The 22,087-nt window shown below is 63.9% G+C and overlaps 3 protein-coding genes across 3 annotated transcripts; 2 read left to right on the forward strand and 1 right to left on the reverse strand.

The window, feature by feature from the left end:
• Positions 1-560: 560 nt before the first annotated feature.
• LOC119696760 (epithelial membrane protein 3-like) lies at positions 561-5,713 on the reverse strand. Its single transcript, XM_038126603.1, has 5 exons — positions 5,617-5,713; positions 4,919-5,003; positions 3,575-3,677; positions 2,861-3,001; positions 561-1,744 (listed from the first exon to the last, which is right to left on the reverse strand). The coding sequence occupies exons 2-5, from the start codon at positions 4,994-4,996 to the stop codon at positions 1,590-1,592; spliced, it is 477 nt and encodes a 158-aa protein (XP_037982531.1). The 5' UTR covers positions 4,997-5,003; positions 5,617-5,713; the 3' UTR covers positions 561-1,589.
• Positions 5,714-6,987: 1,274 nt separating this feature from the next.
• Positions 6,988-17,707, forward strand: LOC119696702 (basic salivary proline-rich protein 2-like). Its single transcript, XM_038126505.1, has 11 exons — positions 6,988-7,125; positions 8,064-8,177; positions 9,238-9,305; positions 10,117-10,285; positions 10,947-10,980; positions 11,582-11,664; positions 13,347-13,479; positions 14,768-14,959; positions 15,992-16,053; positions 16,146-16,224; positions 16,649-17,707. Exons 1-11 carry the CDS (start codon positions 6,988-6,990, stop codon positions 17,050-17,052), a joined length of 1,476 nt encoding a protein of 491 aa, XP_037982433.1. The 3' UTR covers positions 17,053-17,707.
• Positions 17,658-20,349, forward strand: LOC119696743 (myeloid-associated differentiation marker homolog). The gene is made up of 2 exons (XM_038126570.1): positions 17,658-17,796; positions 18,748-20,349. Exon 2 carries the CDS (start codon positions 18,756-18,758, stop codon positions 19,623-19,625), a length of 870 nt encoding a protein of 289 aa, XP_037982498.1. The 5' UTR covers positions 17,658-17,796; positions 18,748-18,755; the 3' UTR covers positions 19,626-20,349.
• The last annotated feature ends 1,738 nt before the right edge of the window (positions 20,350-22,087 follow it).

Here is a 22,087-nt window from a genome sequence, read left to right on the forward strand (position 1 = left end):
ACAGACACCCCTACAGATGCCCCTATAGACACCCCTATAGACACCCTATAGATGCTCCTATAGAGGTCCCTATAAACAGCCCTATAGACACCCCTATATACCCCCTATAGAGACCCCTATAGACATCCTATAGAGACCCCTGTAGACACCTTATAGAGACCCCAATAGACATACCTATAGACACCCTAGAGGTGCCCTATAGACATCCCTATAGATGCCCCTATAGAGGCCCCTATAGACAGCCCTATAGACACCCTATAGACATCCCTATAGATGCCCCTACAGACACCCCTATAGAGACCCTACAAACACCCCTATATACCCCCTACAGACACCCTATGGACACCCCTATAGACACCCTATAGATGCCCCTATGGACATGCCTATAGACACGCCTATAGATCACATATGATCCTATAGATGCCCCTATAGAGACCCCTATAGCTGCCCCCCCCCAGCAGCCCGAGCCCCTCACAGGCGGTGGCTCCACCCTCCCCGTTACCCACAATGCCCTGCGGCGAGCCCTGACCCCCCCACGGTGACGTCATTAGCCACGCTGATGATGTCACGGATCATGTTGACACCTGCGGTGATGTCATCGGCCACGCCCATCCTGCTGATGATGTCACTGGCCACGTCATTTCTGCCGTTGGCCACCCTGGGCCTGCCAATGACGTCACTGGCATCGCTGGCCACGCCCATCTCGCTGATGATGTCACCAGTCATGCTGATGCTGTCGATGATGTCAGTGAGCACACTGGTGATGTCACTGGCCATGCTGATGATGTCATTGGCCACACTGTGTGATGACGTCACCATCTGGTCATCGATGACGTCATCAGAGATTCATTGGTTGGGGTGGGAGGGGCCTCGCCCAGTAGGCGTGTCCCAGGTGGGCGTGCCCCAGGTGGGCGTGTCAGGTGGGCGTGTCCCAGGTAGGTGTGGTCAATGGGTGTGTCCAGGGGGCGTGTCCAGTGTGCATATCAGTGGGTGTGTCCCAGCTGGGTGTGTCCAGTGGGAGCATCCAGTGGGTGTGCCCCAGATGGGCGTGTCCAATGGGAGCATCCAGTGGGCGTGCCCCAGATGGGCGTGTCCTGTGGGCTCACCCAGTGGGCGTGTCCCAGATGGGCGTGTCCCAGGTGGGTGCACCCAGCAGGTGTGTCCAATGGGCGTGTCCCAGGTGGGCGTGTCCTAGGTGGGTGTGTCCAGTGGAAATATCAGTGGCTGTGTCCAATGGGCGTGTCCCGGGTGGGCGTGTCCTAGGTGGGCGTGTCCAGCTGGCATATCAGTGGCTGTGTCCAATGGGCGTGTCCTGGGTGGGTGTGTCCCAGGTGGGCGTGTCCAGCGGGCATATCAGCGGCTGTGTCTGTGGGCGTGTCCCAGGTGGATGCATCCAGCGGGCGTGTCCCGGGTGGGTGTGACCAGTGGGCGTGTCCCAGGTGGATGCATCCAGAGGGCGTGTCCCTGGTGGGCGTGTCCCGGGTGGGTGTGTCCAGTGGGCGTATCCCAGGTGGGTGCCTCCAGCAGGTGTGTCCAATGGGCGTGTCCCGTGGGCGTGTCCCGGGCGGGCGTGTCCCGGGTGGGCGTGGTCAGTCGCGCGCCCGCAGGCGCAGGTAGCCGCCCCCGCTGGCCAGCGCCAGGGCCCCGCCCAGCCCGGCCAGGGCGGGGCAGTGCCCGGGACGGCCACCGCCCGCGCGGCCACCGCCCGCCACGAAGAGCCCGGCCGCCAGCAGCGCCGCCAGCCCTGCGGGGACACGCCGCTGTCACACCGGGGGGACACAGGGACGGGCGGGGGACAGCGGGGGGGACACCACGGGGACGTGGGGGGGACACCAGGGGGGAGACGTGGGTGACACCAGGGGGACACCGGGGGGGACACGGACAGGCGGGTGACAGCGGGCGTGACACCGCGGGGATGTGGGGGGGACACCAGGGGGACACGCGGGGACAGAGGGACGGGCGGGTGACACCGGGGGGGACACCGCGGGGACATGGGGGGGACACCAGGGGGGAGACGTGGGTGACACCAGGGGGACATGGGGGGGGCACAGGGACAGGCGGGTGACACCAGGGGGACACCGCGGGGATGTGGGGGGGACACCAGGGGGGACACTGGGGGGACATGGGGGGGGCATAGGGACGGGCGGGTGACACCAAGGGACACCGGGGGGGACACCAGGGGGGACGGGGACTTGGGGGACACAGGGACAGGCGGGTGACACCAGGGGGTGACTATGGGGGGACATGGGGGGGGGGGCACAGGGTCATGTGGGTGACACCAAGGGACACCGGGGGGACACCAGGGGGGACACCGGGGCGACAGGCACTTGGGGGACACGGGACGGGTGGGTGACACCGGGGGGGACATGGGGGGGACATGGGGGACACAGGGACCTGGGGGGGACACAGGGACATGGGGGGGGACAGGGCTCTGGGGCGGGCACAGGGACACCAGGGGACACAGGGACATGGGGGGGACACAGGGACATGGGGGGGGACACTGGGGGGACATGGGGGGGGGACACTGGGGGACATGGAAGGGACACAGGGACATGGGGGGGGGGGGCTGGGAATTTGGGGGGGATTTCAGGAGTGCAGGGGGAGTTTTGGAGGACCCAGATCAATTTGGGGGGGACCCAGATCGATTTGGGGGGGCACCCAGAGCAATTTGGGGGGACCCTGATCGATTTGGGGGGGCTCAGGGGGACCCAGATCCATTTGGGGGGCACCCAGATCGATTTGGGGGGGCTCAGGGGGACCCAGATCAATTTGGGGGGACCCCGAGGAGCCGAGGGAGCAGCCGGGGCAGTTTGGGGGGGTCGCGGGGGTTTTGGGGAGCGCCGTTTTTGGGGTCACTGACCTGCCAGCAGCTGGGCGGCGGCCGAGGGCAGGAAGGGGCGCCCGCGGGGCCCCCCCAGCAGCTGCCCGAGGAAGAGGAGGAGGCCGAGGGCCGAGAGCAGCAGGGAGGCCACCACCAGCCCCTGCACGCCCCGCAGCAGGGCTGGGGACACACCCGCGGTGAGCCCCCCAAAACTGACCCCAAAACTGACCCAGGCCCCCCAAAACTGACCCCAAAACCGACCACGGCCCCCCAAAACTGACCCCAGCCCCCCAGAACTGACCACGGACCCCCAAAACTGACCCCAGCTCCCCAAAACTGACCCCAGCCCCCCCAAAACTGACCACGACCCCCCAAAACTGACCATGGCCCCCCAAAACTGACCACGGACCCCCAAAAACTGACCCCGGGCCCCCCAAACTGACCATGGCCCCCCAGAACCACCATCTGTGAGCCCCCTAAAACTGACCATAGACCCCCCAAAACTGACCATGGCCCCCCAGAACTGACCATGGCCCCCCAAAACTGACCCCGGCCCCCCAAAACTGACCATGGCCCCCCAAGACTGACCACAGCCCCCCCAAAACTGACCATGGCCCCTTCAGACCCCCCAGGAGAACCCAGTACCCCACCAAGACCCCCCTAGAACCCCCTCAAGACCCCCCCAAGATCCCCCAGGACCCCCCGGGACCCCCCCGGGACCCCCCCAGGGTCGCCCCCGGGACCCCCACTCACGGCTGAGGCCGAGGCTGCTGCACTCCCAGCCCTGGGAGCGGTTTTGGGGGGCGCAGTCGTACCAGAGGTTCAGGGGCTGCGCGTCCGGCAGCACCCACCAGCCCTGGGGGACCCCAAAAACACCCCAAAATATCCCCCCAATCCTGAGACAGCACCCACCAGCCCTGGGGGACCCCAAAAACACCCCAAAATAGCCCCCCAATCCTGAGACAGCACCCACCGGCCCTGGGGGACCCCAAAAACACCCCAAAATATCCCCTGAATCCTGAGACAGCCCCCACCGGCCCTGGGGGACCCCAAAAACACCCCAAAATATCCCCTGAATCCTGAGACAGCCCCCACCAGCCCTGGGGGACCCCAAAAACACCCCAAAATATCCCCCGAATCCTGAGACAGCCCCCACCAGCCCTGGGGGACCCCAAAAATACCCCAAAATATCCCCCAAATCCTGAGACAGCCCCCACCGGCCCTGGGGACCCCCAAAAACACCCCAAAATATCCCCCGAATCCTGAGACAGCACCCACCAGCCCTGGGGGACCCCAAAAACACCCCAAAATATCCCCCGAACCCTGAGACAGCCCCCACCAGCCCTGGGGACCCCCAAAACACCCCAAAATATCCCCTGAATCCTGAGACAGCCCCCACCGGCCCTGGGGGACCCCAAAAACACCCCAAAATATCCCCCCAATCCTGAGACAGCACCCACCGGCCCTGGGGGACCCCAAAAACACCCCAAAATATCCCCCCAATCCTGAGACAGCACCCACTGGCCCTGGGGGTACGGGAGAGTGGGGGACCCCCCAAAATACCCCAAAATATCCCCCCAATCCTGAGACAGCACCCACCAGCCCTGGGGGGCACGGGAGGAGTGGGGGACCCCCCAAACTCTCCCTGGGACCCCCCAAAAATACCCCAAAATACCTCGGGACCCCCCCAAAACACCCCTGGGACTCCCCAAACACTCCCTGGGACCCCCCAAAACCCCTCCAGGACCCCTCCAAACACCCCCGAGCCCCCCCAAACACACCTGGGACCCCCCAAAAATTCCCCTGGGACCCCCAAACACCCCTGGGACCCCCCAAAAATTCCCCTGGGACCCCCAAAACCCCTCCAGAACCCCTCCAAACACCCCCGAGCCCCCCCAAACACACCTGGGACCCCCCAAAAATTCCCCTGGGAGCCCCAAACACCCCTGGGACCCCCCAAAAACTCCCCTGGGAGCCCCCAAAAACTCCCCTGGGACCCCCAAAGCCCCCCGGGACCCCCCAAAGACCCCCGGGTCCCCGCTGTGGGTCGCGCTCTGGGATTGGGGGGGGTCCCCTCGGGGTCCTGGGGGGTCCCACCTTGTCCAGGGTGGCGATGAAGAGGAGGAGGAGGATGAGGAGATGAAGGGCGGTGACGGCGGCCGGGAGGAGATTCATGGTGGGGCTGGGAGGGGGGGGAGTTCGGGGGGGGTCAGTGCACCCCAAAAACCCCCCACAGGCCCCAAATCACCCCAAAAAACCCCCCTAGAGCCCCGAAATCACCCCCCAAACCCCCAGAGCCCCCAAATCCCCACAAAAAAAGCCCTAGAGCCCCCCAAATCCCCCCCAATCCCCTCAGAGCCCTCCAAATCCCCCCAAAGTCCCTCAGAGCCCCCCCAAGTCCCCCCAAATCCCCCCCAATTCCCCCCCAAATGCCCCCAAGGCCCCTCAGAGCCCCCCAAACTGCCCCCAAAGCCCCTCAGAGTCCCCCAAATCCCCCCAAATCCCCCCAAATCCTCCCCAAATCCCCCCAAAGCCCCTCAGGTCCCCCCAAATCGCCCCCAAAGCCCCTCAGAGCCTCCCAAGTCCCCCCAAAGCCCCCCCAAATGCCCTCAGAGCCCCCAAGTCCCCACCAAATCCCCCCCAAAGCCCCTTAGAATCCCCCAAGTGCCCTTAAAGCCCCTTGGAACCCCCCAAATCCCCCCCAAATCCCCTCGGAGCCCCCCCAAATCCCCTCAGATCCCCCCAAAACCCCCTCAGATCCCCCCCAAATCCCCTCAGAGCCCCCAAATCCCCACCCTGTTTTGGGCTCTCGCGCTCCCGCAGCTCCGCTCGGGCCGTTACGGGGTGGGCGTGGCCTCGCCAGACCCGACCACGCCCCGAACTGACCACACCCACCCCGCGACCACACCCACGAGCGGCCACACCCATCCCTGGCCACGCCCACGCCGCCCACGCAGCGCCGCCCGCCCCCAAATCCTAGCTTCTGATTGGTCGCTGGTTTTGGGGTGGAGCCTGATTGGTCGAAAACTTTGGCGGCCTCTGATTGGTTGGGGGTGTTTTTTGGGTTCCCCCTCCTCCCACTGCACGCACGTTGCGCTCTGATTGGTCGAGAAGGAGAGGGGCGGGGTTTAGGGGTAAAAATACAGCCCCTGATTGGCTGTTGGCGCTGCGGCCACGCCCTGTTTGTGATTGGCTACAAGCCCGAGCCCCGCCCAGCCTCTGATTGGTTGATATGCGGTGAGGTAGGGAATAATCCTCACTCACGTGATCATCGTGACCACGCCCTCTTTTCCCGCGTCACGTGGGCACGCCGAGGCCCCGCCCCCTGGCGGCGTCTCCATGGCGACGGCGTCGTCGTCACGTGACCGCGGTCAGCGCGGGGAGGGGAAATTTGGGGGTCCTGGGGAGGGAATTTGGGGGTGGGGGGGGCTGGGACCCCCTTTTGGGGGCGCGTGGGGGGTGGGGAGGACCCTCGGGGAGGAATTTGGGGGCGGGGGGCTACGGGGGGGGGGCTGGGGGAATTTGGGGGGCAATTGGGGGGGAGTTGGGGGGGCTGGGGGCTAAGGGGGAGTTGGGGGACTGGGATGGTATTTGGGGGGGCCTGGGGGGTCTGGGATGTGATCTGGGTTGGCCTGGGGGGGCCGGGCTGGGATTTGGGGGGTCTGGGATGGGATTTGGGGGGCTCGGGGGGTCTTGGGGGGCTGGGCTGGGATTTTGGGGGATTTGGGGGGTCTGGGCTGGGATTTGGGGGATTTGGGGGGTCTGGGCTGGGATTTGGGGGGCCCTGGGGGGGCTGGTCTGGGATCTGGGGGATTTGGGGGGGCCGGGCTGGGATTTTGGGGGTCTGGGCTGGGATTTGGGGGATTTGGGGGGTCTGGGATGGGATTTGGGGGGATTTTGGGGGTCTGGGCTGGGATTTAGGGGGGCAGTTTGGGAGCTGAGGGGATCCTTGGGGGGGATTTGGGGGGGGGTCTCAGAGGGGCAGTTGGGGGGGTATTGAGGGGTCGCTGTGGGGCTGATGACGTCATCGGGGATTGGGGGAGGGGCGGGGGTTGTCCCCTCGTTGCCACCAACACAGCGGTGCCAGCCCCGGGAGGGGACAGAGGGACAGAGGGACAGAGGGACAGGGGGGCTCTGCTGGGGCTGGGGGGGGGGGTCCCGCAGCCATGGGGGGGGTCCCGCAGCCGTGGCTGGGGCTTGGGGGGGGTCCCGGGGCCATCGATGGGGGTCCCAGTGTCCCCCCAGCCCCACAGATGGACGGGGCCCGGCGCAGGGTGGAGCTGCTGGAGGAGCAGCTGCAGAGGGTGAGACCCCCGGGGGGCCCGGCCCATGGGTGGGGGGCTCGGAGCCATGGGTGGGGGTCCCTGGGACATGGGTGGGGGTCCTGGGATGTGGGTGGGGGTCCAGAGCCATGGGTGGGGGTCCAGAGCCATGGGTGGGGGTCCCTGGGATGTGGGTGCGGGTCCCAGAGCCCTCCATGGCGGCCGTGGGGCCATGGGTGGGGGTCCAGAGCCATGGGTGGGGGTCCCGGAGCCATGGGTGGGGGTCCCTGGGACATGGGTGGGGAGCTCAGAGCCATGGGTGGGGGTCCAGAGGATGGGTGGGGGCTCGGAGCCATGGGTGGGGGTCCCTGGGACATGGGGTGAGGGTCTCAAAGCCATGGGTGGGGGGCTTGGAGCCATGGGTGGGGGTCCTGGGATGTGGGTGGGGGTCCAGAGCCATGGGTGGGGGTCCTGGGATGTGGGTGGGGGGCTCGGAGCCATAGGTGGGGGGTCCGGAGCCATGGGTGGGGGTCCCTGACCCATTTTGGGGGGGTCCCTGGGGCCCCCAGACCCATTTTGGGGGTCCCTGACCCATTTTGGGGGGGTCCCTGGGGCCCCCAGACCCATTTTGGGGGTCCCTGACCCATTTTGGGGGGGTCCCTGGGGCCCCCAGACCCATTTTGGGGGGGGGGTCCCACAGGCGGGGGCGGCGCTGGGGGGATCCCTGGGGGTCCCTGACCCATTTTGGGGGGGTCCCTTTGGGGTCCCTGACCCATTTTGGGGGGGGTCCCACAGGCGGGGGAGGCGCTGGGGGGGTCCCTGACCCATTTTGGGGGTCCCTGACCCATTTTGGGGGGGTCCCACAGGCGGGGGGCGGCGCTGGGGGGGTCCCTGGGGGTCCCTGACCCATTTGGGGGGGTCCCTGGGGGTCCCTGACCCATTTTGGGGGGGTCCCTGACCCATTTTGGGGGGTCCCCCAGGCGGGGGCAGCACTTGGGGGGTCCCTGGGGGTCCTGCCGCGCCTGCGCCGGGAGCTGGAGGGGCTGCGGGGGGAGCGGCGGCGGCTGCGGCGCCTCCTGAGGCGGCGGCTCCAGGTGAGACCCCCCAAAATCCTTCTGACCCCCCAAAACCCCTCTGACCCCCCAAAATCCCTCTGAACCCCCAAAATACCCCTGACACCCCCAAAATCCTTCTGACCCCCCAAAACCCCTCTGACCCCCCAAAATCCTTCTGACCCCCCCAAAACCCTTCTGACCCCCCAAAATCCCTCTGAACCCCCCCAAAATCCTTCTGACCCCCAAAAAACCTTCCTGAGCCCACCAAAAACCTCCCTGACCCCCCCAAAGCCTCCTGATTGGCTGGGGAATGGATCCCGGGGTGACAGAGGGCTCTGATTGGCTGGGGAGTGGATCTCTGGGTGACGGAGGGCTCTGATTGGCTGGCAGGTGGATCCCAGGGTCACAGAGGGCTCTGATTGGCTGGGGAATGGATCCCGGAGTCACAGAGGGCTCTGATTGGCTGGGGAATGGATCCTTGGGTGACGGAGGGCTCTGATTGGCTGGGGAATGGATGCTGGCATGATGGAGGCCTCTGATTGGCTGGGGAATGGATCCCGGGGTCACAGAGGGCTCTGATTGGCTGGGGAATGGATCCCGGGGTCACAGAGGGCTCTGATTGGCTGGCGAGTAGATCTCGGGGTGACTGAGGCCTCTGATTGGCTGGGGAATGGATCCCAGGGTGACAGAGGGCTCTGATTGGCTGGGGAATGGATCCCGGGGTGATGGAGGGTTCTGATTGGCTGGGGAATGGATCCCGGGGTGACGGAGGGCTCTGATTGGCTGGGAAATGGATCCCAGGGTGACAGAGGGCTCTGATTGGCTGGGGAATGGATGCTGCCATGATGGAGGGCTCTGATTGGCTGGGGAATGGATCCCGGGGTGACGGAAGGTTCTGATTGGCTGGGGAATGGATCCCGGGGTGACGGAGGGCTCTGATTGGCTGAAGAATAGTCCCAGAGGGAGAGAAGGCTCTGATTGGCTGGGAGTGGATCTCTGGGTGACAGAGGGCTCTGATTGGCTGGGGAATGGATCCCGGGGTGACGGAGGGCTCTGATTGGCTGGCGAGTGGATCCCAGCCGGCTCTGATTGGCTGCAGGAGCTGGAGGAGACGCAGCGGCAGATCGAGGCTGAGCTGGAGCGAGCGGCCGCGGCCCAGAGAGACAGGTGGGGACCCCAAACACCCCCGGAACCCCAAAAACCCCCGAAACCCCCCCAAAACCCCCCATGAACTGCAAAAACCTCCCTGGAACCCCAAAAACCCCTCTGGGACCCCAAAAATCCCCCTGGGACCCCAAAAACCCCCAAAACCCTAAAAAACCCCCCTGGAACCCCCCAAAAATCTCCCTGGAACCCCCCTGGATCCCCAAAAACCTGCCTGGAACACCCCAAAATTCCCCTGGAACCCCCAAACCCCCCCTGGATCCCCAAAAAGCCCCCCTGGAACCCCAAAAACCTGCCTGGAACCCCAAAAATCCCCCTGGTACCCCCCGCAACACCCCCCGATACCCCCAAACCCGACACCCCAAACCCCCCGACCCCCCCCCCACCACCCCAAATCCACCCCAACACCCCAAAAACCCCCCCAAAACCCCCCTGGAACCCCCAAACCCGACACCCCAGACTCACCTGACCTCCCCCCAGACACCCCTGACCTCCCCCAACACCCCAAAAACACCCCCAAAAACCCCCCTGGAATCCCCCCAACCCCCCTGCCCCCCCCGCCATACCAAATCCCCCGCCAAAACCCCAAAAGCCCCCCCAAAACCCCCCGATACCCCCAAACCCGACACCCCAGACCCCCCTGACCTCCCCCTGCCAGCCCAAATCCCCCCCAAAACCCCAAAAACACCCCCCAAACACCCCTGGAACCCCCCAACCCCCCCCCGATACCCCCAAACCCGACACCCCAAATCCCCCCCAACACCCCCGGAGCTCCCCAAAATCTCTGCTCCCCCCTGACCCCGCTGCCCCCCAGGGTCCCGCAGGTGTCCCGGGGGTCCCGGGGGGGCTCCCGGGGGTCCCGGGGGGCGCAGGACGAGGCCGAGCGGGAGCGGGGCCGGGAGCGGCAGCGGCGCCTGCGGAGCTTCCTGGGGGCCAAGCAGAGAGCGCGGCCCCACCCGGGTACGGGGGGGGCAATTGGGGGGGTTTGGGGGCAGCTGGGGGGCAATTGGGGGCAGTTGGGGGGCAATTGTAGAGTTTTGGGGGCAGTGGGGGGGGGTTTGAGGGCACCTGGGGGCACCTGGGGGGCAGCTGGGGGGCAATTGGGGGTACCTGGGGGGCAGTTGGGGGGGTTTGGGGGCAGCTGGGGGGCAATTGGGGGGGTTTGGGGTCAACTGGGGGGGGTTTGGGGGCAGCTGGGGGTACCTGGGGGGCAATCGGGGTTGCCTGGGGGAAGTTTGAGGGCACCTGGGGGGCAGCTGGGGGGCAATTGGGGGGGTTTGGGGGCAGTTGAGGGCACCTGGGGGAGTCTGAGGGCACCTGGGGGCACCTGGGGGGCAACTGGGGGGGTTTGGGGGCAGCTGGGGGGCACCTGGGGGGGTTTGAGGGCACCTGGGGGGTGCCTGGGGGGCACCTGGGGGCAGCTGGGGGGGGTTGGGGGGCAATTGGGGGCAACTGGGGGGGGTGCCGGGGATTTTGGGGGTCCCTGGGTGCCCCCCCAGACCCCCGGCCCATGGATGTCCCCCCTGTGTCCCCCCCCCCCCCCCCCCAGCACGGCCCCTGCTGAAGCCCCGAGCCCCCCCAGAGACCCCCGGGGACCCCCCCGAGGGGACGGGGCAGGGGCTGGAGCCCCCCAAAGATGAGGAGGAGGAGGAGGAGGAGGAAGAGGCCTGGACGGACGGTCAGGGGGGACCGGGGATTTGGGGGGGCTCTGAGGGGTCCTGGGGGGATTTGGGGGGGCTCTGAGGGGTCCCGGGGGGACTTGGGGGGGCTCTGAGGGGTCCCTGGGGGATTTGGGGGGCTCTGAGGGGTCCCTGGGGGATTTGGGGGGTCCCTGAGGGGTCCCAGGGAGGATTTGGGGGGCTCTGAGGGGTCCTGGGGGGATTTGGGGGGCTCCCATGTTGATTTTTGGGGTTCCCATGTTGGTTTTGGGGTTCCCATGTTGGTTTTGGGGTTCCCATGTAATTTTGGGGTTCCCATGTTGGTTTTGGGGTTCCCATGTAATTTTGGGGTTCCCATGTTGTATTTGGGGTTCCCATGGTGGTTTTTGGGGTTCCCATGGAGTTTTTGGGGTCCTGATGGTGAATTTTGGGGTTCCCATGGTGATTTTGGGGTTCCCATGTTGGTTTTTGGGGTTCCCATGATGGATTTTGGGGTTCCCATGATGGATTTTGGGGTTCCCATGCTGTTTTGGGGGTTCCCATGATGGATTTTGGGGTTCCCATGCTGTTTTGGGGTTCCCATGCTGTTTTTGGGGTCCCCACGTTGGTTTTGGGGTGCAGGGGACGCCCAGAGCTTCTCGCGGTTCCTGCTGCTGACGGAGCAGCACCGGGAGCTGCAGGAGCTGCAGCAGCAGGTGGAGCAGGTGGGACCCCAAAACCCTCCCGGCACCCCAAAAACCACACATCCCCCCCAAATCATCCTCCCCGGACCCCAAAAACCCCAAATCCCCCAAAAAACCCCTCCGGACACCCCAAAAACCCCCTCCAGACACCCCAAAAACCCCAAATCCCCCAAAAAACCCCTCCGGACACCCCAAAAACCCCCTCCAGACACCCCAAAAACCCCAAATCCCCAAAAAAACCCTCCCAGCACCCCAAAAACCCCAAATCCCCCCTAAATCATTCTCCCCGCACCCCAAAACCCCTCCGAACACCCCTAAACCCTCTCCTAGCACCCCAAAATCCCCTCCCAACACCCCAAAACCTCCCCCTAGCACCCCAAAACCTCCCCAAAACCCCTTCTGACACCCCAAAACCATCCCAAAACCCCCGTCCCAGCCCCCCAAATCCCCCCCTAGCACCCCAAACCCCCTCCCAGCACCCCAAAACCCCTCCAAAGACCCCTAAACCCGCTCCTAGCACCCCAAAGTCCCTCTTAACACCCCAAAATCCCTCTGAACACCCCAAAACCTCCCCAAAACCCCTTCTGACACCCCAAAACCATCCCTAAACCCCATCCCAGCATCCCAAAACCCCTCCGAAGATCCCAAAACCCTCTCCTAGCACCCCAAAACCCCTCTTAGCACCCCAAAACCCCCTCCCAACACCCCAAAACCCCCAAAAAAACCCCCCAACCCCTCTCCAAGCACCCCAAAACCCCTCCAAACACCCCTAAACCCTCTCCTAGCACCCCAAAACCCCACTTAGCACCCCAAACCCCCCTCCCAACACCCCCAAACCCCCCAAAAAAACCCCCCAACCCCTCTCCAAGCACCCCAAAACCCCCCAGCACCCCAAAACCTCCCCCTAGCGCCCCAAAACCTCCCCAAAACCCCTCCTGACACCCCAAAACCATCCCGAAACCCCCTCCCAGCACCCCAAAACCCCTCTGAACACCCCTAAACCCTCTCCTAGCACCCCAAAACCCCTCATAGCACCCCAAAACCCCTCTGAACACCCCAAAACCTCCCCAAAACCCCCTCCGACACCCCAAAACCATCCCTAAACTCCGTCCCAGCACCCCAAAACCCCCCCTAGCACCCCAAACCCCCTCCCAGCACCCCAAAACCCCTCCAAAGACCCCTAAACCTGCTCCTAGCACCCCAAAGTCCCTCTTAACACCCCAAAATCCCTCTGAACACCCCAAAACCTCCCCAAAACCCCTTCTGACACCCCAAAACCATCCCTAAACCCCGTCCCAGCACCCCAAAACCCCTCCAAACACCCCTAAACCCTCTCCTAGCACCCCAAAACCCCTCCCAGCACCCCAAAACCCCCTCTCAACTCCCCAAAACCCCCCCAAAAAACCCCCAACCCCTCTCCAAGCACCCCAAAAACCCCTCCAAACACCCCTAAACCCTCTCCTAGCACCCCAAAACCCCACTTAGCACCCCAAACCCCCCTCCAAGCACCCCAAAACTCCTCTTAGCACCCCAAAGCCCCCTCCCAACACCCCAAAACCCCTTCCCAGCCCAAATCCCCCCCAAATCCCCTCCCAACACCCCAAAACCTCCCCAAAACCCCTTCCGACGCCCCAAAACCATCCCGAAACCCCTTCCCAGCCCCCCAAATCCCCCCCAAAATCCCCCCCAAACCCCGTCCCCAGCTGCGGGCAGCGGTGGCAGCAGCCGAGACCCCCGAGGAGCCGGGGGGACCCCCGGGGGACCCCGAAACTGAGACCCGGGAGCTGCGGGAGCAGGAGCGGAGGGGGAGGGAGGAGCTGGAGCAGCTGAGGGCAGGTACCGGGGCACGGGGGCAGTTTGGGGTCCTGGGGGGCAATTTGGGATCTGGGGGGGCAGTTTGGGGTCCTGAGGGGTATTTGGGGGGCAGTTATGGGGGTTTATTTGGGATCCTGGGGGGCAATTTGGGATGTAGGGGGGAAATTTGGGGTCCTGGGGGGCAATTTGGGGTCCAGGAGGGGCAATTTGGGGTCCTGGGGGGCAATTTGGGGTCCTAAGGGGCAGTTTGGGGTCCTGGGGGGTATTTTGGGGGAGGTTATGGGGGGTTTATTTGAGGTCCTGGGGGGAAATTTGGGATCTGGGGGGAGCAAATTGGGATCTGGGATGGGGCAATTTGGGTCCTGGGGGGGCAATTTGGGGTCTGGGGGGGATATTTGGGGTCCTGAGGGGAAATTTGGGGTCCTGAGGAGTATTTGGTGGGGGCAATTTGGGGTCCTGGAGGGGCAGTTTGGGGTCTGGGATGGGGCAATTTGGGGTCAGGGGGGGCAGTTTGGCGTCCTGAGGGGAAATTTGGGGTCCTGGGGGGTATTTTTGGGGGGTTCTGGGAGGTTTATTTGAGGTCCTGGGGGGCAATTTGGAGGCTGGGGGGGGCAATTTGTGGTCTGGGGGGGGCAATTTGGGGTCCTGGAGGGGCAATTTGGGATCCTGAGGGGTATATTGGGGGGGGTCCTGGGGGGTTTATTTGGGATGTAGGGGGGCAATTTGGGATCTAGGGGGGCAATTGGGGGTCTGGGATGGGGCAATTTGGGGTCTGGGGGGAAATTTGGGGTCTAGGGGGGGGTAATTTGGGGTCCTGGAGGGGCAGTTTTGGGATCTGGGGGGAAAATTTGGGGGGGGGGTTATGGGGGATTTTTGGGGTCCTGGGGGGCAGTTTGGGGGGTCAAGGGGATTTTTGGGGGGTTATGGGGGGTTTTGGGGGTCCTGAGAGGGTTTTGGGGGGAGTTTTTGGGGGTCCTGAGGTGTTTGGGGGAGTTATGGGGGGGTTTTGGGGGTTCCTGAGGTGTTCTGGGGGGGTTCTGGGGGGGTTTTTTGGGGATCTTGAGGGGTTTTTGGGGGTCCTGAGGTGTTCTGGGGGGGTTTTTGGGAGTCCTGAGGTGTTCTGGGGGGGGTTTTGGGGGGTCCTGAGGTGTTTTGGGGGGGTTTTTGGGGTTCCTGAGGGATTTTTGGGGGGGTCATGATGGTTTTTAGGGGTCCGGGGGGTGTAATTTGGGTCTGGGGGCGTTGTGGGGGGTTCTGTGAGGACCCCCCAGGTTTTGGGGTACGCTCTGAGTTCGGGGGTCGCACCCAGGGCTGGCGGAGCTGCTGGCCCAGCTGGAGGAGGGACGGGGGGACCCCGACCCCAATCCCGGGGACCCCCCCGGGGACCCCCCCGGGATCGGGGACCCCCCCGGGATCGGGGACCCCCTGTGGGAGCAGCTGCGGCTCCTGGAAGTTGGGGTGACCCGGCTGCTGCTGCGGGGGGGGGGCACCCCCGGCTCCGGTGAGGGGCAACTGGGGGGGGCTGGGGGGCAATTTGGGGGGGTTTGGGGGGCAATTTGGGGGCTCATGGGCGAGGATTTGGGGTTCATTGGGGAGAATTTGGGGGTTTATTGAGAAAAATTTGGGGTTCCTCGGGGAAAATTTGGGCGTTTACTGAGGAAAAAATTTGGGGGTTCATTAAGGAAAATTTGGGGGGTTTATTGGAGAAATTTGGGGTTCATGGGCGAGGATTTGGGGGTTCATGGGGGAGAATTTGGGGGATCATGGGGGAATTTTGGGGTTCATTTTTGGGGAGAATTTGGGGTTTATTGGGGGAAATTTGGGGTTCATTGGGGAGAATTTGGGGTTTATTGGGGGAAATTTGGGGTTCATTGGGCGAGGATTTGGGGTTTATTGGGGGAAATTTGGGGGGTTATTGGGGGAAACTTTGGGGGTTCATTGGGAAAAAATTTGGGGTTCATTGGGGAGGATTTGGGGTTAATTGGGGGAAATTTGGGGCTAATTGGGGAGAATTTGGGGGTTTATTGGGGGAAATTTGGGGTTTATGGGGGAAAATGTTGGGGTTTATTGAGGAAAAAATTTGGGGTTCATTGAGGAAAAAAATTGGGGTTCATTGGGGGAAATTTGGGGGTTCATTGGGGAAATTTGGGGGTTCATGGGCGAGGATTTGGGGGATCATGGGGGAAATTTTGGGGTTCCTTGAGGAGGATTTGGGGTTCATTGGGGAGAATTTTCGGGTTCATGTGGGGAAATTTGGGGGCCCATGGGGGAGGATTTGGGGTTCATTGAGGAGAATTTGGGGGTTCATGGGGGAAAATTTTGGGGTTAATTAGGGAAAATTTGGGGTTCATTGGGGAGAGCCTCTGGGGTGGGAACTGGGGGTCCTGGGGCGGAAATGGGGGCTTGGGGGAGGAATTGGGGAGTTTTGAGAGTCTTGGGGGTTTGGGGTCCCCCCCGGGATTTGGGGTGCCCCCCTCGGGGTTTGGGGTTCCCCCCGGGATTTGGGGTCCCCCCTCACCGTCCCCCTCCCCAGGTCCTGGCAGGGAACGAGGCCATTTGGAGCCGCCCCCCCCCTCCACGCCCCCCCAGCCCCAGGTGAGCCCCCCGGGACCCCCCACCCCAATGAGGGGGTGTCTCCCCCTGCCACAGCACCCAAGGGTGCTCCCCACATCCTCTCCCCCACCCAGGGAGGACCCCCCGGGGGGGGAGGAAGAGGAGGAGAGACCCCTGAGCCCCGGCGAGCTGCGGGAGAGGGTCCTGAGAGAGGTGGGGGTCCTGGCACCCATGGGTGGGGGTGCTGGCACCCATGGGGGGGGGTCCTGGGACGTGGGTGGGGGTCTGGAGCCATGGGTGGGGTCCTGACACCCATGGGGGGGGCTCCTGGCACCCATGGGTGGGGGTCCCAGGTTTATGGGTGGGGGTCTGGAGCCATGGGTGGGGTCCTGACACCCATGGGTGGGGGTCCCAAACCGACGGATGGAGCTCCCAGGTCCATGGGTGGGGGTCCCAGACTCATGGGTGGGGCTCCTGAGTCCATGGGTGGGGGTCCCGATTTATGGGTGGGGGTCCCAGATTTATGGGTGGGGGTCGCGGTGCCATGGGTGGGGTCCCGATTTATGGGTGGGGGTCCCGCTGCCATGGGTGGGGGTCCTGTACACCTGGGTCCCCCCTAAGCCCCCTCCTCCCACAGGTGCTGAGCCGCGAGGGACCCCCCCTCCCCACCCCCCGGCTGAATTTGGGGGGTCCCCGGGCCCCCCGCGAGCCCTGAGCCCCCCCCTCACCCCCATCGGACGTCGGGGTCCCCCCACCCAGCCATGTTCCCGTCCCCCCCCCCGTCGCCATGGCAACCAAGTAAATATTTGGGGCGGTCGCGGTCGCGTTGCCCCCGGCAACGGCCAAACTTCCCAAAACAGCGCGAAACGGCCCAAAACGAGCCCGGGGGGGAGGGGGAAGTGGGGGAGGGGCGGGGGCGCCGCCCTTTGTCCCCCGTGTCCCCCACCCAGGGGCTGGGGACACACGTGGCTGCCCCTCCCCCGCTTTGGGGACACCCCAGGGACCCTCCCCCCAGAGCCCCCCCCTCCCCCTTCGTGGTGATGCCCTGACGTCATCGCCCGGGACCCCCTGACGTCACACCGCTCTGGCCACGCCCCGGTGGGCACCGCCCGGAGTGACACGGCTGGGACCGGCCCGGCGGAGGGACCCGAACCCGCCCGAGGGGACCCGAACCGGGAGGAGCCGAACCGCTCCGGAAACACCCGAACTTGGACTCGAAGGGGGACCCGAACGCTCCCGGAGGGATCCGAACCCGCCCGGGGGGGGCCCGAACGAGGACCCGAAGCTGTCCGGAGGGACCCGAAGGTACCCGAGGGGACTCGGACCCGCCTGAGGGGACTCGGACCCGCCTGAGGGAACCCGAACCGGGAGAATCCCGGAACGTCCCGAGACACCCGAACCGGCAGCGTCCCGCGCTAAGGAACCCGAACCGGGAGAATCCCGGAACGTCCCGAAACACCCGAACCGGCAGCGTCCCGCGCTAAGGAACCCGAACCGGGAGAAACCCGGAACGTCCCGAGACACCCGAACCGGCAGCGTCCCGCGCTAAGGAACCCGAACCGGGAGAATCCCGGAACGTCCCGAAACACCCGAACCGGCAGCGTCCCGCGCTAAGGAACCCGAACCGGGAGAAACCCGGAACGTCCCGAGACACCCGAACCGGCAGCGTCCCGCGCTAAGGAACCCGAACCCGCCCGGAGGGGACCCGAACCGGGACCGTCCCGTCCGGAAGGACCCGAACCGAACCCCCCAAGAACTCCTCCGGAACAACCCGAACCCACTCGGGTGAGTGCCGGGACCCACCCTGGGCTCTCGGGGGAAGGGGAGGTGACACAACGTGGGGGATCCTGGGGTGCCCCCTCCCCCGGACCCTTGGGGGTCTCCTCTGCCCCTCGGGGGTCTCCTCTGCCCCTCGGGGGTCTCCCCCGGACGCTTGGGACCCCCCCCCATCACCCACAGGATGCAGCCAGCGCCCGGGGGGGGCGGGGCGACCCCAGGATGAGGCGGGGGGGGGGGGGGAAGGAAGGAGATTCTCCAAGGCCTTATATGGGCACAGCCCTGACCGCCCCCACCCCCTGCATGGCCGGGACCCCCCAGACCCCCGGGGTGAACCCCAGCATTCCTGGGATCCCCCCCCAATGCAGGGAATCCCCCCCTAACCCCCAACTTCCTTCACTCCTTCCACCCCGCCCAACGCTCCTCGGCTGCCCGGTACCCCCCCCCCACCCTCCAGCCCCCTCCCCACAGGCCCCCTGTACCCCCAATATCATCCAGTCCTTAATCCCACCCCCAGCCTCCCAGTACCCCCCCGTCTTCCCAGTCCCGCACACCCCAAATCCCAGTGATGCTCCCAAATCCCCCCCAATAACCCGAATACCCCCTTCACATCCTCTGGGATTCCCCCATTCCCTCTATGGTGTGTGCAGACCCCCCCAGCCCCTCAATATCTTCAGGGTGTAAACCTGAGGGTAAAAATTTGCGCCCAACCTCATTTAAAAAAAAAAAAAAATTACAGAAAATACAAAAATTTACCCCAACCCCATTTTAAAAACTTACCGAAAAAAAATCCCCCAAAACAAAAAAGAAATTAAAATTTACCCCCAACCCCATTAACCCCCAATATCCCTGGTACCCCCCCAGCCTCAATACCCCCAACCCCCCATATCCCCCAATACCCACCCAGCACCCCGAGACCCCCTGCTGCCCCCAACAGCCGTGACCCCCCTCTCTCCACAGCCCCCGGGATGCCCCCTCCGTGCCGCCCCCCGTCCCCTCTGCGCTGCGTGCAGGCCCTCAGCGCCCTCCTGGCGCTGGCGCTGTCCGCGGCCCCTGGCTACTGGAACCCGGGCGAGGGCGACGGCTGCTTGTCCGCCTGGGCCTTGTCCTTCGTCTTCACCACCCTCCTCCTCCTCAACGACGCCTTCCGCCGCCCGCCGCCCCGCCGCGACCTCCCGCTGGCCCTGGCCACCGCCGCCGCCATGGCTTGCGCCACCGCCACCATCTTGTGGCCGCTGGGCCACCTCCGGGGACACGAGGGCGGCCAGGGCCGCCCCCGCGCCCTCCGCGCCGCCGCCACGGCCGCTTCGGCCATCGCCACGCTGGCCTACGCCGCCGAGGTGACCCGCGACCGGGCGCGACCCGGCGAGGCCGCCCCGTACCTGGCCACCCCCTCGGGGCTGCTCAAGGTGGCCGAAGCCTTCCTCGCCCTCCTCCTCCTCGGGCTGTCGGCCGAGCTGGGCGCGGCGTCGGGGCCGGCGGCCTTGCGCTGGTGCCTGGGCATCTTCTGCGTGTCCTTCGTGCTGGGGGTGCTGCTGGTCGGGGGCTGCCTGCTGGGTTGGGGGTGGTGCGGCTGGATGAGGGACCCCGAGGGGCTGCGCTGGGGGCTGGGGGTCTACGCCGGGCTGGGGGTGGTGGCCTACGGGGCGGCCACGGTGCTGTGGGCGCTCTACAGCTTCTCGGACGACATGGGGGGCCAGCCCCGGAGACCCTACAATTGCCCGGCCACGTGCCCCTGGGACAGGAAGGTGCTGGTGGCCGTGCTCAGCGGCCTCAACTTGGTGGCGTTTGGGGTGGATTTGGGGCAGACGGGGAGGTTGGTGCTGTTGAGGGCCTGAGGGGGCACTCCAGGGTGAGTGGGGAGGGGGATCCTGGCGGGAGGCAGAACCCTAAGGAGGGTCTGGGGTCTCCCACAGGTTGGGATCAGGGCCTTTGTGGGGGTCTGGGTTGATTCCTGGGGTGGGATCAGGCTCCCAAAGGATCCTTCTGGGGGGAGAGGTTTGGAGCCCTAAGAGGGATCTCGGGGGCTATTGGGATCCTGATTGGGGTCTGGGGTCACCCCAGGGTGGGATCCAGCTTCTCTGGGGGTCTGGGGTTCTCTCCTGGGGTGGGGTCAGGCTCCTAATTGGAATTCTGGATCCTCTATAGGGCAGAATTGAGCCCCGAACGGGGGTCTGGGGGGTTATTGGGATCCTGATGGGGGTCTGGGGTCACCCCAGGGTGGGATCAGGATGCTAATGGAGGTCTGGGGTCTCCCCTTGGGGTGAGATCAAGGCCCTGCTGGGCATCCTGGATCCTTTCTGGGGCAGAGTCTGGCCCTTTTCAGGGTCAGGGTCCCCTCTGGGGAGAGAATGGAACCCTCATGGGGATCCTGGTTCCTCTGGGGGGTGGGATTCAGCCCTTGATGGTGGTCTGGGGTCCCGCCAGGGTGGCATCGGGTGCCTGGATGGGTTCTGGATCCTCTGTGGGGCAGGATCTGGTGCTTGGGGGGGTCTGGGATCAAGTGCCTGAGGGATCCTTCTGGTGGGATCATGAGGGGGTCGTGGGGAGGGGGACACCGCTGAGGCCTTAATTTGGGGGTCTTGGGGAGGGGGACACCGCTGAGGCCTTAATTTGGGGGTCTTGGGGAGGGGGACACCGCTGAGGCCTTAATTTGGGGGGGGGGTGCAGGTGTGTTGTCATTAAAGGGACATTTCTGCTTCTTAATGAGCTGCTGAGTGTCTGTGAGGGGGCAAAAGGGAGGGAAAAGTGTGAAATGTGAGGGGGGAAAATGATGGGCAACGTGAGGGGGGAAAGGGTAAGAAACGTGAGGGGGAAAAGGGGAGGGATGGGGAAAAGAGGAGAAAATGGAAAAAAAAGGTGAGGGGGAAAGTGTGGGAAGTCTGAGGGGGAAAATGGTGGGAAATGGGAGGGGGAAAGGGAGAAAATAAGAGGGGAGAAAAGGGAGGGAAACGTGAGGGGAGAAGGGCGGGAATCGTGAGGGGGAAAAGGGAGGGAATCGTGAGGGGAAAAGGGCGGGAATCGTGAGGGGAAAAGGGAGGGAAACATGAGGGGAAAACTGAGGAAAAAACGAGGAAAAAGCAGGAAATGTGAGGGGGAAAGAGAGGGAAACGTGAGGGGAAAAGGGAAAGATGAGGGGGAAAGGGAGGGAAACGTGAGTGGAAAAGGGAGGGAAACATGAGGGGAAAACTGAGGAAAAACCCAGGAAAAAAGCAGGAAATGTGAGGGGAAAAGGGCGGGAATCGTGAGGGGAAAAGGGAGGGGGCGTGAGGGGAGAAGGGAGGGAAACGTGAGGGGGAAAACTGAGGAAAAACCGAGGGGGAAAAGCAGGAAATGTGAGGGGAAAAGGGAGGGAAACAAGGGGAGAAGGGCGGGAATCGTGAGGGGAAAAGGGAGGGAAACGTGAGGGGAAAAGGGAGGGAAACGTGAGGGGAAAACTGAGGAAAAACCAAGGAAAAAAAAAGCAGGAAATGTGAGGGGGAAAGGGAGGGAAACGTGAGGGGAGAAAAGGGCGGGAAACGTGAGGGGAGAAGGCAGGAAGTGTGAGCAGAAAAAGGTCAGAAATTGTGAGGGGAAAAGTGAGAAATGTGAGGGGTAAAGGGTGGGAAACGTGAGGGGAAAAACCGAGGGAAAAAAACAGGGAATGTGAGGGGGAAAGGCAGCAAGTGTGAGAGGAAAAAGGGCAGAAAATGTAAAGGGGAAAGTAGTGAGAAATGTGAGGGGGAAAGGGCAGGAAACGTGAGAGGGAAAAGGGTGGAGAACGTGAGGGGGAAGAGGGAAATGTGAGGGGAGAAAAGGGAGGGAAACGTGAGGGGAAAGGGGAGGAAAACACGAGGGAAAATGACAGGAAATGTGAGGTTAAAAGGCAGGAAGTGTGAGAGGGAAAAGGGCAGAAAATGTGAGGGGAAAAGTAGTGAGAAATGTGAGGGGGAAAGGGCGGGAAACGTGAGGGGAAAATGGCGGGAAACGTGAGGGGAAAATGGCGGGAAACGTGAGGGGAGAAAAGGGCGGGAAACGTGAGGGGAAAAAACGAGGGGAAAAAAAACAGGGAATGTGAGGGGGAAAGGCAGGAAGTGTGAGAGGAAAAGGGCAGAAAATGTGAGGGGAAAAACAGTAAGAAATGTGAGGGCGAAAGGGTGGGAAACGTGAGGGGGAAAAGGGAAATGTGAGGGGAGAAAAGGGAGGGAAACGTGAGGGGAAAGGGGAGGAAAACACGAGGAAAAATGACAGGAAATGTGAGGTTAAAAGGCAGGAAGTGTGGAAGGAAAAAGGGCAGAAAATGTGAGGGGAAAAATAAGAA

The sequence above is a fragment of the Motacilla alba genome, unplaced genomic scaffold (genome assembly GCF_015832195.1).
Source record: "Motacilla alba alba isolate MOTALB_02 unplaced genomic scaffold, Motacilla_alba_V1.0_pri HiC_scaffold_35, whole genome shotgun sequence".
Classification (NCBI taxonomy): domain Eukaryota; kingdom Metazoa; phylum Chordata; class Aves; order Passeriformes; family Motacillidae; genus Motacilla; species Motacilla alba.

What these genes read in the sequence shown, in the direction of transcription:
- LOC119696760 (XM_038126603.1), bottom strand. Translation starts at nt 4,996, where the DNA reads ATGAATCTCCTCCCGGCCGCCGTCACCGCCCTTCATCTCCTCATCCTC. An exon ending in CAGCAGCCTCGGCCTCAGCC is followed by an intron (nt 3,002 to 3,574) that starts GTGAGTGGGGGT and finishes GTGTGTCCCCAG; the next exon opens with CCCTGCTGCGGGGCGTGCAG. An exon ending in CGCCGCCCAGCTGCTGGCAG is followed by an intron (nt 1,745 to 2,860) that starts GTCAGTGACCCC and finishes GTGTCCCCGCAG; the next exon opens with GGCTGGCGGCGCTGCTGGCG.
- LOC119696702 (XM_038126505.1), top strand. Translation starts at nt 6,988, where the DNA reads ATGGGGGGGGTCCCGCAGCCGTGGCTGGGGCTTGGGGGGGGTCCCGGG. An exon ending in CGGGGGGGGCAATTGGGGGG is followed by an intron (nt 10,286 to 10,946) that starts GTTTGGGGGCAG and finishes AAAGATGAGGAG; the next exon opens with GAGGAGGAGGAGGAGGAAGA. An exon ending in TGCAGCAGCAGGTGGAGCAG is followed by an intron (nt 11,665 to 13,346) that starts GTGGGACCCCAA and finishes CCCCGTCCCCAG; the next exon opens with CTGCGGGCAGCGGTGGCAGC.
- LOC119696743 (XM_038126570.1), top strand. Translation starts at nt 18,756, where the DNA reads ATGCCCCCTCCGTGCCGCCCCCCGTCCCCTCTGCGCTGCGTGCAGGCC.